Consider the following 13528-nt stretch of genomic DNA (forward strand, 5'->3'; position numbering starts at 1 on the left):
CACTTGCATTTACATCTCTAAGCTTTGGCATACTTGCTTTAAAACATAACTTGTCATTTTTTGAGAAGTCTTACGTGTTGGCAAATTGATTCAGAAAGCAAAAGGAACAGCTAAATGTGAATGTTAATGCGTAGCTACTCTTTCATTTTTTTCCTCATTTCCCATATGTTGATTTTATTCTTCTGTTAGGAGAGCTTTATAGTACAGGATGGGGACTACTGGGTGCTTCTACTCTCAAAATTATGATTTTCATGGAATACATAGTTGTCAAAATTCTTTAAGAAAAAGAAATATGAGGACATTTTAAATTTTTTTACATTGCTTGATCAAATTCATCATCATTTTCAACTGTACATCTATTGCAACTAACCTTTTCTTCTGTCTCCAGGTTGTAAAGAGAGGGATCTTTGGGAATGTCCATCCAATAAACAATGTTTGAAGCACACAGTGATCTGTGATGGGTTTCCAGACTGCCCTGATAACATGGATGAAAAAAACTGCTGTAGGTGCTAACATGAGTTTTTCAACACAATGTTTTTAATGTAAACACAAATTATTTTACTTTGAATACAAATTAGAAATTTGGAGAAATGTATTAAAATCTTTTAGCTTGTTTAAACCCTTTGATATATGTCAAGAGGAAATCAAACATAAAATATAGACACATGATATTGTTTTGACATTATTTGTAACATGGAAAAATTAAAACCCACTGGAATATCTAAAAATGGGTGATATAAAATACAACCATGTAATGAAATAATAGGCAAACATTAAAATCAGAGAGAAATAGTTTCTCCTGAGTTCATTTCATATCTTTAACTAATGTGCATTAGTAAGCTTTCTGTTACTGTAACAAAATATTTGATATAATAACCTTAAAAAGAAGAAAAGTTTACTTTGCCCAGAGTTTTGGAGGTTACTACAGTATATAACTGGGTAGACTCACTATTTTTTGGGTCTGTGGGTGAGGCAGCATTTCATATCAGATAGCATAAACAGGGAAGTTCTCTTCCTCTAAGCCAATCTCAAAAAACCAAAGGAAGAATGATATCGCTAATAAGTGGATGATGACACATAATGGGGGGTGGGAGGGGTTAGTGTTGGGGTTGGAGTTGGGTTTAGGGAGGGGGGCAGGAATGGAGGAAGGAAGGACTGTATAGAGGGAGAGGAGGGGTGGGAGGGGTGGGGGAGAAGGGAAAAAAATGGCAGAATGAATCAAACAACATTACCCTATGTAAATTTATGATTACACAAATGGTATGCCTTTATGCCATGTACAGGCAGAGAAACAACATGTATCCCATTTGTTTACAATTAAAAAAATAATAATAAATAAGAAAAATAAATAAATAGGAAGATGTTTAAAAAAATCACATGATAAACAAGCAACTTAAACAACTGAGGTGCTTAAAAAAAAAAAAAAAGAAAAGAGGAAGAGAAAGAAACTGGGATCCCAATGTATCCTTCATGGGAATAATTCCGATAACTAGAAGATATTCCACTAGGCTTCATTCACCTCTTCATGGTTTCATCATTTCCTACTAGTGCCATAGGCTGTGAACCAAACCATTAACAAAGGGGTCTTTGGAGGATATTTATACTAACCATAGCAGTTGAATGAAACAAAAGGTACAATATTATGTGAACTATTGTCCTGAATTTTGAAAGCATGTATGCTTACAAATAGGAGGAGATTAGAAGGTCATGAAATATTATAATTATAATCCCTGAGTGGTGAGATTATTAAATTTTTGTGTTTTTTAAAAATTTTTTTTATATTCAAATGAATAAGCATTATTTTCAGAACCAGAAAAAAATTATGTGCCTTAAGACGTTTTACTTACAAGTAGCAGAAAAACCCAACTCAAAATGACAATGAAAACATTTATAATCTTTTATTATCTGATATATCAAATATGTCTTCTTATCATATAACAGTGAAGTGTAGGGTAAATTCTTGAGACCATATGTGGGAGCCCAGCACTTTGTGATTCTCAGGCTGGCTGGCCAACAGTCACAGAAACCTGGGGTGCCCAACTCCTTTGATCATACCCAGGAGGAAGGAAAGAGAATTTTGCTCTTATCTCTGGAACATCACTAAAGGATTCACTCAGGTCATCTTGGGTCATCGTCACTGCTAACAGTTAGGAGCTTTTGTGTAGATTAGAAAAGACTTGTTCTACAAACAGCTGGATTCCAAAAAGGAGCACCATATAGGGAGAACTAATCAGAAGATGTTGTTTCCCCCAAGCTACCCCTGTCCCAGACTGGGGCACATGGCCCGGTCAGCAGAGTTTGAGCAGAAGCTGTTTTGCAAAGCACAAACCAAAGAAACCATAGACCAAAACCTTCATTTGGGACCATGTTTGGAGTAATAGTTGCATTTAGAGAAAAAAAAAATCCAGGGAATTTACTATAATTTTTAAAAACCCAAAAGAAAATAATGTGTGACTGAGAAAGTAATTTAATAGAGTTTTTAAGAAAAATAAACGTGTCCATTTATGTGAACAGAGCCTGTTTCCTTCCTGTTGTGGCTTTAGTCTGCTCATCACTATTGTGTTGGTGCAGATTTTTACCCTGTTCTCTAAACCTTGGTCTTTCTGCAGCTACTGGTACTTTTTTTTTTTTTCCCCCCAATCTGATTCTTAGAACTAGAGAATCTAGGGACTTGGAGACAGTAATTCTGCTGACATGCTATTTGAATGAGTTTACACCTATTACATGAGATTCTACTAATTCTGTTATTCTGCCTCAATACTTGTTTTGACGCTCCATTGACCACATATTCTTTTCCGGCCATGTTCCTGCTGGCAAATGAGTATGTGCACGTTAGTGACACTCACATTTATTTCCCAAATGTTTCAATCTTTTCACTTCTTGTCCCCCCACCCCCACCAGCATTTTGCCAAGATGATGAACTGGAATGTGCCAACCACGTGTGTGTGTCCCGTGACCTGTGGTGTGACGGGGGAGCAGATTGCTCGGACAGTTCAGATGAATGGGACTGTGGTAAGTTGCTTGTTTCTGCCAGCTGTTGGACACTCTTGTGCCTGTCAGCCATTTAAGTTAAATGACTAAATTACTTCATGGGTTTTACTAACCAAGTTCATCTATTTTGTTTACTGTTATAAGCTGACAGCGGTGATGCATGGATGTTATTTCCAAGTCACAGAAAGTTTCCATCCAAATTACTCCTCTATTTGAAATGTCTATATTGCATTGTGAAAACTTTTGGGTTCAAATTTTTGCAACCATATACTTTCTAGAATAGATTTTTAAAGCTCTTTATTTTCACCCAACTTTAATGACGATCAATAGTCTGTCATTCTTGGATGATTTATACTTCTTAGAACAGGGCATTAAAGCGGTCCCTCCAACTGCTCTGTATTCTTGCTCCACATCTGAATGGGCCTTGTGTCTAGTTCCTTACTAGCTAGGACTTAAGGCATCTCCTACCAGTACCATCAATGTGACATTTTGGAATCTTGAGTTGTCTGATTAATTCCCTTATTCCACATTCATCTCTCCTTCCATTCACTTGGCTCTTTGTGCCACCTGGTCCAATCACAATTCTCATGTGTGTTGTGATCAGTTGCACAGTGTTGCATCAATGATCTGTGGCTCATTAAGCACAGAGGCTACTCTTTTATAATACAGGAATTAGTACATACACAACTTAGTCCTAAATTAGCATCACCTTCACACCCTTGGAATCCTATGTGCTTTCTCCCAAGGTATAAAGATTTACAACTAGCTCCTTATAACGGATATGCAAATCCCTGGGCAAACTCAAGGTAGTGGGCCCTGCCTCTGGCCTTCTTGTAACTAATAAAGGAAAAGTCAAGAACTGCCTGCCTATTTCACTAAAGTCTTCAGTTCTGATGCATTAATTTTTAGTCTTCATCATAGTGAGATCAATGATGTGCATATGGAGGATACTCACCAAATGGTTCTTTACCAAAATAAATAAGAATGAATGTATACAATTGAATCAAAGGCATATAAAGTTATCACTTGGTTTCATGAAAAGAAATGTTTTTAATTAGCATTTCTTGTCTTTTCTCCCCCCCAGTGACCCTCTCTAAAAATGTGAACTCTTCATTCCTGACTGTCCACAGATCTGCAACAGAACACCATGTGTGTGCAGATGGCTGGCAGGAGACCTTGAGTCAGCTGGCCTGCAGGCAGATGGGTTTAGGGTAAGGTCAGTAGTTTGTAGCAATGATGAATTTCTCAGAAGGTCTGTGGAACTTGACAGTAATGTTTTCTTATGAATGCAGAATGAGTTAGTGCTCTCAAAGAGCTCTCAAAACCCGGGAAATGAATCAGGTGAGGGGACTATGTTTAATTGCAGGCACCTGCTCTAAAGAGTGTGCGCTGAAAACTTACTTTGATGAAGCCTCTAAAAGTAAATGACATAATTGTATTCTAAGTACTCCTGAAATGAAATACTTTCATTATTTATAAACGCATTAAGATGGTTTCCTTCAGGGAACCTGGGTGGAAAAATCTTGCAATTTCCCCCCAAGAGGTTATTGAAAATTCCCTTTTAAGCAATACACATTTTTTAATAAGTTGAGAAACAGAATTTGAAGTTCTATTTGTCCTAAGTAGTATAGGAAATGTAAATTAAGAAATAATTCATCATTTCTTCTTTTAAGTAGAATGGAAAGACATTCTAGCTTTGATACAAACACACTGAAATAGATAATTTGAAAGTTTGAGACTTTCTATTTTGTGAAGTTTTCTTTTTCAGTTCCATTGGGAATGACAAGCAGTCATTTGCAGGGTCTTAGAAAATACATGTGAATGTGTGTGTGTGTGTGTGTGTATGTGTGTGTGTGTGTGTATCTATGCATGTATGTATATATAGATACATATATACACATACACACTACATATATATGTAATATATTTCTTTTACTACTAAAATATGTGAGATTTTGGAGAAATGTAGAAAGGAGAAAAATAGAGGATAAAGGACTTATACAATTATAGAATAAGCCTGGCATGATGGCACATATCTGTGATCCCAGAGGTTTGGGAGACTGAGGCAGGAGAATTACAGGTTCAAAAGTGCTCAACAACTTAGTGAGGCCCTATGCAACTTAATGAGGCTCTGTCTCAAAATAAAAAATAAAAAGGGCTGGGGCATGACTGAGTGTTGAAGCACCTTGGGTTCAATCCATGGTACCAAAAAAAAAAAAAAAATGTAGAATAAAAAACTAAGCAAACGGCATTTTCCAGGATCCAATGCAAACTTGGAACAATTTTACAATAATGAGTCATTCAATTAGAGATGGCAACTAGCAGCACATTTTGCTATCCCAATTTGAAGAATTATGTAACTCCCAGTATCTTGAATCTATTTCTCCACTGCGAAGAGCCATATCATTGGAAAATTGAGTAACATAGCTAAGCTATACAAATACAAAAAGCTTTAAACTTTGCCAGAGTGGGAAAATTATATTTGTCAAGATCTATTGAATTCAACTCCATTTTTACAACTTTCTGATTGTGTCTAAATGAAATGGGATGTGATTGTGAGGTAAATGAAACGCCTTTTGAATGTGCTGATTTTGATCTTTCCTTTAATACCCAAGATATTTCTTAATAAGAAAACTTGATTACATAGCTATAGATAACCTTACTGGGAGTTCTGAGAGAAAGTCCTAACGATGAAGATTTTACAACCAGAAAATTATTTTTATCAAGCTACTCCAAATGTAACTCATCTATTGCAAAAAGAAGGGATCTTGTTTTATATCCTCTACTCTGTATTTCTTCTATTTTTTTCTAGCTTTGGGATCTTTTATTGTGGTAAAATACTATAACATTTTAGCCACTTTAAAGTTTTTAGTTCAATGGCATTTAGTATATTCACAGTGTTGTATAACCATCACAGCTGTCTAGTTCTAGAATGTTTTCATTAACCCAAAAGGAAACTATATAGTCATTAGACATCACCCCAAATTTCATCTTACCCCAGGTCTAGGTAACTACTAATCTGCTTTCTGACTCTACAGATATACCTATTCTAATATTTCAATATAAAAGATAGCATATAATATGTGATCCTTTTGTCTGGATAACATTTTCAAGCATCTTTGTTGTAACATGTATTAATATTTTACTCTTGTTTATAATTGAACACTATTTCATTGAATGGGCATAGCACATTTATTTATCCATTCAGATATTTGGGTTGTTTCCACCTTTGCTATTGTGCAAATATTGGATTTTTTTTTAAACTGTATACTCCTTTTGCTCCATTTTCTTAACAGAGCAGGAAAATAAAATTTTGAAATTGAGATATTTTAGATATTTAAAATTTAAATCGACATATGGATATTTTCATTTGGGGTAAATTTATTTCACTGAAGGGTTAGGAAAATGAGCTAGAAATGTAGATGAGAAACCATACTTACCATTCGATCGGATTGGGGGTAAGTGAAGTAGTGACAAGTCTTCCCAGGAAATAAGCACTAGTGCTTTTGTACTCTTTGATTGCCTTCAAATTTTCTCTTCATGCATTAAAAAAAATCTGGAGAGCTAGACTGGGGCTGGAGGGAAGAGAAAGGACAAGATGAGACCTAAATCCTGCTGTGGCAATGGTTGACTTAGGGAGCTTCTGTTACAACATTCTCTGAAGACCAGCTGTTGTGCTGCAAATTCACAATTCTGCCACAAATGGCACAAAAGAACTTTAAATGACCTTGAACTCTGTGCAATGCCCTTGATAGAAGGGGTTGTCTGGCTATGGTTGGTCTATACTTCAACTGCCAGCAGTGGAGGAGAGAGAATGGTTTCCCTTCTAGGCTCTGGGGTGGAGTCTCTGTGCCACTGATCTGCCTTTATGCTTTCAAACATATTCTGCATCAAAAACCTGAAGTTGAATAAAGCAACCCCCAACTAATTCTACCTAGTATCCTCCCTTTTTGTTTTCTGAGTATCTGCTTATGAGCCCCATACTAGACTAGGTATTTTTGGGAGGAGGTGTAGGTGAATAACATTATCAGAGTTTTTAATGTAGTGGGGAAGACACATAGGTAAACAACCATGAACACAAAGTTAGAAAAATCCCAGATTTTTTTTTTGTCATCTGCAAATAACACAGTCCATGGCATTCAAAAAACATTCAACTCTAATCTTGATACTAAAAATTCATTCATTCATTCATTCATTTATTTGTTTATTCGTTCATACAGAATGTATAAGAACAGCATTGTGGTGTTGTGTCTGTCCACAACCAACATACCTATCTCTAAGTGAGCCATTTATCTACTTGAGTGTGTACTTTGTAGAGCTAGTTCATCAAGAATTCAGGTCTACACCAAATTACATTGCAGGGATTCCACTGAAATACTTCCATGGTAGAGGTAGTTGACTAAAAAGTCCCACATTTAGCAGCAATAAAAACATGTAAAAAAGACTTACACTTAGGATTTTTAAGACATAAATTGTGCCTTCCATGTCTTAGAGTACAAATGGTAGGCTCTCATTTGTTTGTCTAAATGAGAAGATTTGGTGTTCTTTGATGAATTTGAAAAACTTTTATTCTCATCTGTAGATTTTTCAAAAGTTCACTCCAGGATGGAGGAGTTCACTCTTTGTCTGGTTAGACAAATGTATAAATCAAGCCCCTAAATACTCTTGACAATATATTGACTTTGCTACCTGCATGTCCTGTATCAAAAACATATGGACATTTACTCAATTGACAGTACAAATCAGGATTTGAACTGCCCTCTAATGCTTGCCAAATGCTCAGCTGAGACATCTGGTATCTGAAAAAGTTAGTCTAACGGAATGTGACTCTCCATGTCTCTTGGCTCCGTAAGTTCTGTCTATAAAGTGAGACCATCTGGAAATTGTATGTCTGAGCTCTACTATTTTGGCAAAAATTCCCTTATGGAGTTATCTGTAACTCCTTCAGAGTTGGTCAATGGAAGAAGAATCCTTTCAAAGAATGTTTCTGTCTCTTGGGCAAAACCACAGTTAAGACAGCATCTATTATATTACCTAATAATCCCTGATATTATCAAGGAAAGTACAGGAAGGGATTCCATAGTTCAAACTTCAGATGGATTTTAGTTTTAAAAGGAGTGATCAGGTAGACCTCACTGGAAAAGTTTAAGTCTGTCAAAGATTTGAAGGAGGTGAGAGAGTTACCACGTAGATATGCTAAAAGTATTTCAATCAAGAGGGAGCAATTTAAGCAAAAGTATCAATGCAGGAATATGCCAGTTGTGTTCATGAAGTAGCAAGGAAATAGAATGAGATATGGGGGAAATGGTGGGAGAGGATGCCGAGAGATAAAGGGGTATGGGTGCAGATCACGGGGGAGAGGGGGCATTTTAAGAACTTTGGTGGCTGGGACTGTAGCTCAGTGGTAGAGTGCCTGCCTAGCATATGTGAAACCCCTGGGCTCACCCTCAGTACCACAATACAAGGAAAAGGTACTTTGGTTTATAGTTTGAGTAAAATGGGCATTCAGAAAGTATTCAGCAGATGAATGCCTTCACATGATGGAAAGGATCACTCTGGCTGATGTATTGAGCGTAGGCTGTAGGGCACAGACAGGATCAGGAAGACAAGTTAGGGTGCCAGTGAAGTATTCCAAGAGATTTTGGTGGCTCAGATTGGTATGCCAGCAGAGGACATGGGGACAAGTGTTTTGATTCTGAGTGTTATTATGAAAAGTTCCTGATAGATTGGGTATTGGGTGGGGGTCAAGACAAAGAGAAAAGTCATTCTTGAATGAGTTCAGACTTTTTTTGGCTTGAACAACTAGAAAGATGGAACTGACATTAACTTATATGGGGCAGACTGCAACAGGTAGAAGTAGTCTGGGGAGAAAGATCAGTTCTGTTTTGGACATGTTGTCTTTAGGATATCTATTGATTATTCAAAGAGGATGCTTATAAGGCTCAAGTCTGGAGTTTATTAGAGAGATCTAGGCTGGGGATCTGTCTTTCTGTCTGTCTGTCTTTTTATCTATCTATCTATTACCTGCATACCAATGATACAGTTTATGGGACTGGTGATACAACCAATGGATTGAGTGTAGTTAAAGAGAACAAGGGCTGAGATCTAACATTAAGAGGATGGGAGGAAAGAAGTGGCCAACCAAAGGGGATGAGAAAGAACGACAGATTAGATAGGATCGCATGACTTCCTGGAAAGCAGGAGGAGAATGTGTATGGAGGAAGAGGCAATGGTTGGTTCTGTTGAGTGTTCTTCAGAGGTCAAGTAAAACGAGGACTGAAAACTTACCTTTGGTTTCAGCAATGTGCAGGTCACAGACACCAGCAGTTTCAGTGGCAGGAAAGAGATAATGAGAAGATAAAAATGAAAGTAAGTGTTGAACTTCTTGAGGGATTTTTCTTCAGAGGGGAGCCAAGATGTGTGGTCAGCGACTGGGGAAGGATATGGTGGAGAAGGGTTGACAGATGTTTGGTGCCTCTGTTTCTCTGGAACCACTCAGTATTTCACGGCTTAATTCCTAATAAAGCATCAAGTTCAATAAATTATTTTCTATCAAAAGTTTATTTTTCATTCTATGTTCTCTTTTTAACCAACTAAATTTGGACTATATCCCGCCGGTGAACCCATCATGGATTATTTTATCTGTTTTAACACCATATACCTTCATGTGTTCCTTCAGTCTCTAGAGTGGTTTGGCTTTTATCTGAGTTCTTTGGGCACATTCCCTCCTGTCTCTGCCTCTGTGTCCATAAAGTGCATCTATCCAGTCTTCTAGGATCCCATTCATGCCCCAGGACTTCTAAGAAGAATTTCTCTTTTTCTTTTTTGGGGGGAGGGGTTACCAGGGATTGAACTCAGGGGCACTCAGCCACTGAGCCACATTCCCAGCCCTATTTTGTATTTTATTTAGAGGCAGGGTCTCATTGATTTGTTTAGTGCCTTGCTTTTGCTGAGATTGACTTTGAAATCTCGATCCTCCTATCTCAGTCTCCCAAGCCGCTGGGATTGTTGGCAAGTGCCACCTCACCCAGCAAGACTTTCTCTTTTTCTTGATCTGATTTTCTCCTAAATTTTCTTTGGTACTTAAAGATGGGTACTATACAATTTCCATCTTAATTCTAGAATACTATATGGCATTTTTATTCTTTATCTTATTTCCTAGAATAGGTTATACCAAATATTAATGACCAGTGTTTTTATTATGCAATAGAGTGTTCCAGGTACTTGATATGTGTTATCATGATTTATCCATATTATATTTTTATAAGATAAATAAAATTGCTATTTCTACTTAATAGATGAGGAAACTTGACACAGTAATGTCAAGGAAATTTGCTAGGTCAGAGAACCAGAAAATAGGAGGTGGAATGCAAATTCAAACACAAACAAGGGGCCTCTTGGATACTACTAGTAGATTCTCTGAGGCACCAAGCAAGCATGATGAGATTGATGTAATCAAACACCTTTTTAAACAAAAATGCCTTTTAGCATTGTTTTACACTGAAGTTTCATGGCAAGTCTTAGTATCAATTTATGATCTTATTATAGTAGGATTTCTAAGTAAATGGCAATTAGGAGGTGAGGATTGGGAAAATTCATCATGCAGGATCACAGTCCAAGTGTTTCTCACTTTAAAAACGTCAGTTATAGTAATGAGTAGGTGCTTGGCATATTGTAAGTAGAAATCACCTGGAACAAAACCATGAAGTGCTAATTTCTTTCACACAGCAGCTTTGGAGATTTTCTGGCAGATATATTTCTTGTGCACAGGCAGTTAATTTCCTAAACATTTCCAAGAGGCTGGTGGTTTAAATGACTGCCTTGGTGAGAAAAGAAATCATACATTCCAATGTGTGGGTTTAGCGTTTTCTGGAACATTTTATTTTGGGGTAAAGAAGAAGAAGAATTTTCCTGAAAAAATGTGCCTCACGATAGAGGATGAGGAATATTTTCAAGTTCTTCCATGACACAACTGGATATCAGGATTTAATAAACAAAACTGCCCAGTATCCTGAGAGTATTTCCTTATGGTCACTAATAGCAAAATATGCTGAAGATTTGGATATTTGTTAGCAAACTGAGACTCAAACTGTATCAGTAGAGTTAATAAATAATTTGTAAAATTCAATGAAAACTTCTCAGTCGTGTAGAGAAATTCACCAATATTAACTTGAACAGAACTAGAAAGGATACTGAATTAATCACATTTCTTTCACTCTCTTATATTCTAGTTTGCTCTTAAAAAAAAAAAAGTCATCATTAAAAATGAATTCCCATCAGGACTTCTAAAATAGCTTTCCTGTGCTCTTCATGAGGTGTCTGAGGATGTCAGATTCCCCAGTCATCACAGTGAACACAACTTTGGTTGGACATGGAGGTGAATATGTTCTGGGTAAATAAGAACATGATTTACAACTTGGGTGATCTGCTAGAATTCAACCAAAGAGAGGCTGAACTCTTTTTGTTGGAAGTCCTTATGTGGCAGCACCTTCCTTTTGGAACTGCACCAGGAGACTCCGGGTGATGACTTAACTTCCAATCTCCCATCTTCCTCGTGTTGTCTTGAAAACCTCCTGCAATCTGGATTTTCCCTCTCTAACAGGACCAAGTCAGCATTGATTCTATATATATGTCAAAGCCACTGGCCTTTTCTTACTATTTTGCAGAAGACTTGTTTGGGTAACTCTAAGATGGCAGCTGGCGTTGAGCCAAGAGGTGGTGCTTAGTGTTAACACAGCGTGATCTACTTTTGCCTGATTAGTTAATGTCTCCTTTGTGCTAGTGGTCAACAGATGTTCCTCATTCTTTCTTGATTGGTACCGAGGGGCGTGCTTCAATTGTGCTAATCCTAAGCTGATTGGCTGCCTTAGGTATATAAGACACACCTATAGGAAGCACCAAGGATAACCGGATAAGCAGCACCTCTGATAGGTCGCAGAAGGCAGATGGCAGATCACAGAAGAAGCACCTCTGATAGCACGCACCTTTAGTTTGCAGGATGCAGGACTTTAAGAAGATATAAATTCTGAAAGTGTAGCAAGTCTCTTTTCCTTTAAGCAAAGTCTCTCTTTCTCTCTTATGCAAAGCCTTTCTCTCTCTCTCTCCTCTTAAAGCCTCTCTTCTCTATAAGCTAGGGAATAAACAAGCAAGAAAGCAGCGCACTAAAGAGAAAGATAATAGAAGTAGCTCAGTTTCCATTCCGCCTCCGATAAATACCCACGCAATCGTTGCTGTAGGCGGTAACAATATCCGGGCAACTGTTGCCGTGGGCGGCGACACTATTTTACCATTTGGACTTGATGAAATCCAATTTCTCATTCTGGCCTCTAAGATGCTACATGATCTGTTTCCTGCCTTTCTTTCTGACCCAATCTCCTAGTGTTTCCCACTTGTGCCCTAAAGCTTAGACACATTGACCTTGTTACCAATGTTCAAACACTTCAAACTCATTCCCATCTGTGGTGCTTTGCCATCACTCTTCCTTGTACTTGGAATACTGATCTCTAGACCTTCCTGTAATCACTCCCTCTCATCATTCAAGTCCCACTGGTGCATTAGTGACTCGGAGAGGCCTTTCCTGATGTCCCTGGCTAAAGAAGTTTACGCCTCATCAAGTCATTCTGTAATATTTACTTATTTTGTTTTCTTCAAAGTCCTTATTTAATATCGGAAAAATATTTTGCATGCTTTTAGTTTGTTCTTATCACTAAAATAACTCCTTGAGGAAGGGACTCTACCTGTTGAAAACCAACCTCCTGTCTCCCTTTCCATTCCACCTTACTAACTCATGGCCTGATTTAATGTCCATCTGAGTGTTTCACTTGTTTAAAACTGTTGGGTGAAGATTCTCCTTTTGAGATCCAACCCACTTACATCTGTATCAGTTTAAATGCTCACTGATTAACCCATTTTAAAAACAAAAGTCAAGTATAATTTTAACCAACCTTTCACCCTTTCTATATTTTCCAAAAATTAACATACAGAAAAAAGAACAGGTAGAATTTTGATTGTGAGGAATAGCAATCATTCAAACTAAGAAAATTCCCTGTCACAGGAAAAATTACTATGTTGCCTCCCTACTTTCCCATTTTCCTCTGGAGCCTGGATTCTTTCCTTTTTGGATACTTGCTTCATTTCCCATTTTATCCATGGAATCCAAATGGCAGTGACCATTGTTGTACATGACCTTCTCTCTGCTTGGTCTCAGTGATTGGTTGAAGTGTATGGATCTAATCCAAACAGGTCTCACTTCAAGACCATAGTGGTTGATTTGGGGACATTAAAGTTCTTCAACAAGGTGTGTTAAACCTAGAAGAGAAGATTGCTTTCATTTTCGGTCACAAAGATGGATGGACTTGAGTTTGCTTCTGAAGGCAGCCAGTCCCTGGATTGCAGAAAAGTCACTTGGAGACAATAAAGCCACTGTGTTATCTTCCCTCCTCTCTTGCCCCAGAAGGAAGTGGGTGGAGATGAGAGATGAAGATTCCTGAGAATATTTGGTTCCCTGGCCCCACACTTCCAAAGGCCAAACACATCC

General features: G+C 37.6%; 1 protein-coding gene across 1 annotated transcript in view; it reads left to right on the top strand.

Moving 5' to 3' along the window:
• Positions 1 to 13528, top strand: part of Corin (corin, serine peptidase) — a 283207-nt gene that overhangs the window by 233976 nt on the left and 35703 nt on the right. Inside the window, 3 exon segments of the mRNA XM_047567531.1 lie at positions 389 to 502; positions 2902 to 3012; positions 4076 to 4202. Coding sequence (XP_047423487.1) covers positions 389 to 502; positions 2902 to 3012; positions 4076 to 4202 — 352 coding nt within the window.

This window comes from Sciurus carolinensis, chromosome 10 (assembly GCF_902686445.1).
Source record: "Sciurus carolinensis chromosome 10, mSciCar1.2, whole genome shotgun sequence".
In the NCBI taxonomy this organism is placed as follows: domain Eukaryota; kingdom Metazoa; phylum Chordata; class Mammalia; order Rodentia; family Sciuridae; genus Sciurus; species Sciurus carolinensis.